General features: G+C 46.7%; 1 protein-coding gene across 1 annotated transcript; it reads right to left on the bottom strand.

Annotated features, from left to right (window-relative positions):
• Positions 2,908-3,666, bottom strand: LOC109838967. Its single transcript, XM_020407398.1, has one exon. The coding sequence runs from the start codon at positions 3,664-3,666 to the stop codon at positions 2,908-2,910; it is 759 nt and encodes a 252-aa protein (XP_020262987.1).

Below are 4,293 nucleotides of genomic sequence, written 5' to 3'. Positions count from 1 at the left end.
GGTCAACGATCACCCAAACAACGTCATTTTGTCTAGTGCTCCGAGGTAAGCCAGTGACGAAGTCCATGGTGACATGCTGCCACTTCCATTCCAGAATAGGCAACGATTGCAAAATACCTGCGATGCGCCGATGCTCTGCCTTCACCTGCTGACATACAAGGCACTTAGCCACACTACGAGCTACATCTCTCTTCATACCACGCCACCAAAAATTCAGCTTCAGATCCTTATACATCTTCGTACCTCCAGGGTGAATAGAATATGGTGAACTATGAGCTTTCTGCAATATCTCCTCTCGAATATCTCCTCCTGGTACGTAGATACGACTCCCAAATCGTAAGGATCCGTCTTCATGAACAACAAATTTCGGTCGAAGACCAGCCACTGCTAACTCTCTGCACTTCTGAAGAAATGGGTCACCTGCTTGAGCTGCCTTGATTCGCTCGATCAGTGTCGATTGAATCTGAAGATTCATCAAAGAAGCGGTGACTCCTGGAAGAAGAACCTCTATACTCATATCCCTCACTTCCTGCTAAAGTCTCCACTGAGCCGTGAGGGTCATGATCGTCGGCAATCGGCTCAATGCATCTGGTACCACATTGACCTTGCCAGGGTGATACTGAAGATCAATGTCGTAATCCGCCATCAGCTCTAACCATCGACATTGCCTCATGTTGAGCTCCTTCTCAGTAAATATGTACTTCAAGCTCTTGTGATCAGTGAACACCTTCACTTGCTCTCCCAACAGATAATGCCTCCAAAGCTTAAGGGCAAAAATCACAGCTGCCAACTCCAAGTCGTGGGTAGGATAATTCTGCTCATGCTTCTTCAACTGACGAGAAGCATATGCTACCACATGACCATCCTGTTGAAGAACGCATCCCAATCCTTTACCTGATGCGTCGCAAAACACTTCAAAGTTCCTACTCTTACCCGGTATCGTCAAGACCGGGGCTAAAATCAGTCGAGACTTTAACTCCTCAAACGCCTGCTCACAAGTGTCGGACCAGACAAACTTAATATCCTTCCTCGTAAGCCGTGTCATCGGCTCTGAAATCTTCAAAAAATCTCTGATGAAGCGACGGTAGTAACCAACTAATCCCAGGAAGCTCTTAATATCAGACACCGACTTAGGGGTAGGCCAATCCTTCACTGCAGATACCTTCTCCGGATCCACTGATATGCCGTCTCCTGACACCACGTGTCCCAGAAACGTAATACGATCTAGCCAGAACTGGCACTTACTATACTTGGCAAATAGCCGATGCTCTCTCAAGGTCTTCAACACGTACCGCAAATGCTCTGCATGCTCTTCCTCACTCTTAGAGTACACCAAGATATCATTAATAAAGACTTCCACAAACTTGTCCAGCACATCATAGAATACTAGATTCATCAGGTTCATGAATGTCGCTGGTGCATTAGTCACACCAAACGACATTACTAAGAATTCATAATGTCCATATCTCATCCGGAATGCAGTCTTGGGGACATCAGAATCCTTAACCTTCACCTGGTGATACCCGCTCCGTAAATCCAGCTTAGAAAATACTCTCGATCCTCCCAATTGATCAAAGATATCATCGATACGGGGAAGTGGATACTTATTCTTCACTGTCACCGCATTCAAATCCCGGTAGTCGATGCACATCCGCTTGGATCCATCCTTCTTCCCCACAAGCAACACAGGTGCTCCTCAGGCCGATACACTAGGTCGTATCAACCCTCTCTGCAAAAGATCATCCAACTGCGTCCGAAGCTCGGCCAACTCTGCCGGAGGCATACGATAAGGGGTCTTGGAGATCTGCGCAACTCCAGGCTTCAAATCTATAGAAAACTCAATCGCTCGATCCGGCGGCAATCCATAAATATCGTCGGGAAACACATCTTCAAATTCCTAAACTACAACTGGCTTCTCAGATTCTACTTGGATTGCAGCTAACGTCGCCTTCTTCGGTCTAGCTCTGAACTCCACAGGTCCGTCCGATGTGCTACCACTAGTGAACTCAAATCTCGGGTGATCCGGTATCTCGAATACTACACTCCGACGACGACAATCGATGGTGGCAAAGAACGACCCCAACCAATCCATCCCAAATACGGCATCAAAACTCGATAAATCAATCACCAAAAAGTCTGCAAAGAGTTCCCTCCCGCAGATAACCACATAGCATGCTTCATTACCACTGGATGCCACTAAGACGCCACTACCAGTGTTGATATTCCAGCCCGTAGTCAGAGAAGCTATAGGAAGAGAATGGGCACTCGCAAATCGACGAGACAAGAAACAATGGGAGACTCCAGAATCAAAGAGCGATAAAGCAGGTATGGAAGAAACAAGAACCTTGCCTATTATAGGAGGATGTAAATGCAACTAAATTAGTACTCATAAAAAATCCTACCATGATATTATCAATTAATGCTAATTAAGAGGTTCATATGCAAATAAAACATAGAATAAACAATTCTTACCAGTGATAACCTGGTCGTTCGTCTCAGCCTCTACGGCTGACATCATAAACATATGCCGCTGTGGTTGCTGTCTCTGCGCTTTCTGAGAAGCCTGCTGGTACAGAGGAAGTGGCCCTGCTCGAGGATAGGATCTGGGCTGAGGCGGTGCTGCTAGGGCTGGTCGAGGTGGTGCTGGGAGGACTGCCTGAACTGGGGGTGGGGGCAAACGAGCCTACTACTGCTGAGGATAGTCCTGACTGATATGACCCGAGAAGCCACAAGTATAGCATAAACGGAGACGCTTGCGGCACTCCTGATAGGTATGTCCAGCGAAATCACAATAGGAACACTTCATCGAAGGCTGACTCTGAAACTGCACTCCAGGACACTGATAAGGGTGACTCGGATGAGATGGCTGACGCTGGGATGCTGCTGTCTCTGCGGAGCCTGCTGCTGCTATCTCGGAGGGGGACGCTCGACATTCCGGGCCGAAGCTGCTGGTGTCCTGCTCCGAATCACGTGAGAGTCTTCAGGTTCCTTATGCACGCTCTCAATCTCACGTGCTGCATCCAGTACCGCATCATAAGTCGCCAAAGCTCTACCTGCTAGAGCCATCCTAATGTACTTGTCCAGACCCTTCTGGAACTGATGCCTCCTAATCGTGGGGTCTGTAACCAAGTGGGGAGCATATCGGCTCAAAGAAGAAAACTCGGCCTCGTACTCATCTCTTGTTCGGCCTCCTTGCTTGAGCTCAACAAATCTTCGTAGGAGTTCATCCCGTGCTGACTGAGGAAAATATTTCCTGTTGAAGCGCTCGGTGAACGTCTCCCACAAGATGGGCCTCTCCAGATGAGTCTTCTCTGCAGTCCACCAAATACGAGCGGTGTCGGTGAGCTGAATATCCATGAGGTCCACCCATTCAGAATGGGGGATGCGGGTCACCGTGAGAATAGTCTCCGTGACCTTGAGAAACTCCTCTGCCGCTAGAGGTCCCTCGGCACCAGAAAAGGAAGGAGGCCGCATATATCGAAACTCTCTAACTCCAGACTCTGCGCGAGGGGGAGGCTGGTGCTGCGGCTCCCTGTGAAGCTGTCCCGCCAAGTGCTGCTGATTGGTAACCAATCCCTGAATCATCGCCAGAAGTTGGTTTGGATCCACTTCGGGCTGTGGGGCACTGCTACTAGACGGGTTACTAACACCGCAAGTACCCGCCATAGTTCTGAAGGAAAACGAGGATCAAAGAATTAGGGTTAAAATCAAAACAATATATTAGAAAATAGGAGTTAAAACATAGTTATTAAGATAATAGTATAAGAACTTAATCATAGTCTTACGGATGAAATATGATATGTATCTAAATTGTCTACTATATTCTTACTAGTGAGGACTCGGGACCGGGACCTGCATGGGCCACCACTAAAACCTGTCACGCCCCGCTTCCCAAAATACTGGTGAACCGGAACGTGAACAAGCCCGCGACGTATTAGATTGAGAAGAAATATACACTATTATTTTTTTCTTCTTTCTTCTCAATCTAATACGCTAAGCGTCAATACGTAAATCTCAATCACAGGTCCCCGATCACAATAGCAAGAATAGAAAGACAATCCAGAATAAGAAATAAACATATCATCCATAGTAAATCATCCCAGACATAAAATATGGGTCAAACATGCCCTTATTACAAAACAGGTCCAGACAGAAATAAAATACAAAGTCCATAATAAAAGAAAATACTGCCAAATACGAAAATCCGACATTAACTAAAGAATAAAAAGATAACTAGTTCTAATGTTCATCAGCTACTACAGAGGAAAACACATCTAGGCTTCGGTTTGTTCT

Source organism: Asparagus officinalis, chromosome 4 (genome assembly GCF_001876935.1).
Source record: "Asparagus officinalis chromosome 4, Aspof.V1, whole genome shotgun sequence".
Classification (NCBI taxonomy): Eukaryota; Viridiplantae; Streptophyta; class Magnoliopsida; order Asparagales; family Asparagaceae; genus Asparagus; species Asparagus officinalis.
This window is presented reverse-complemented; position numbering and strand designations above follow the sequence as displayed.

Excerpts from the sequence above, each read along its gene's own strand:
- LOC109838967 (XM_020407398.1), bottom strand. The coding sequence starts at position 3,666 with ATGGCGGGTACTTGCGGTGTTAGTAACCCGTCTAGTAGCAGTGCCCCA.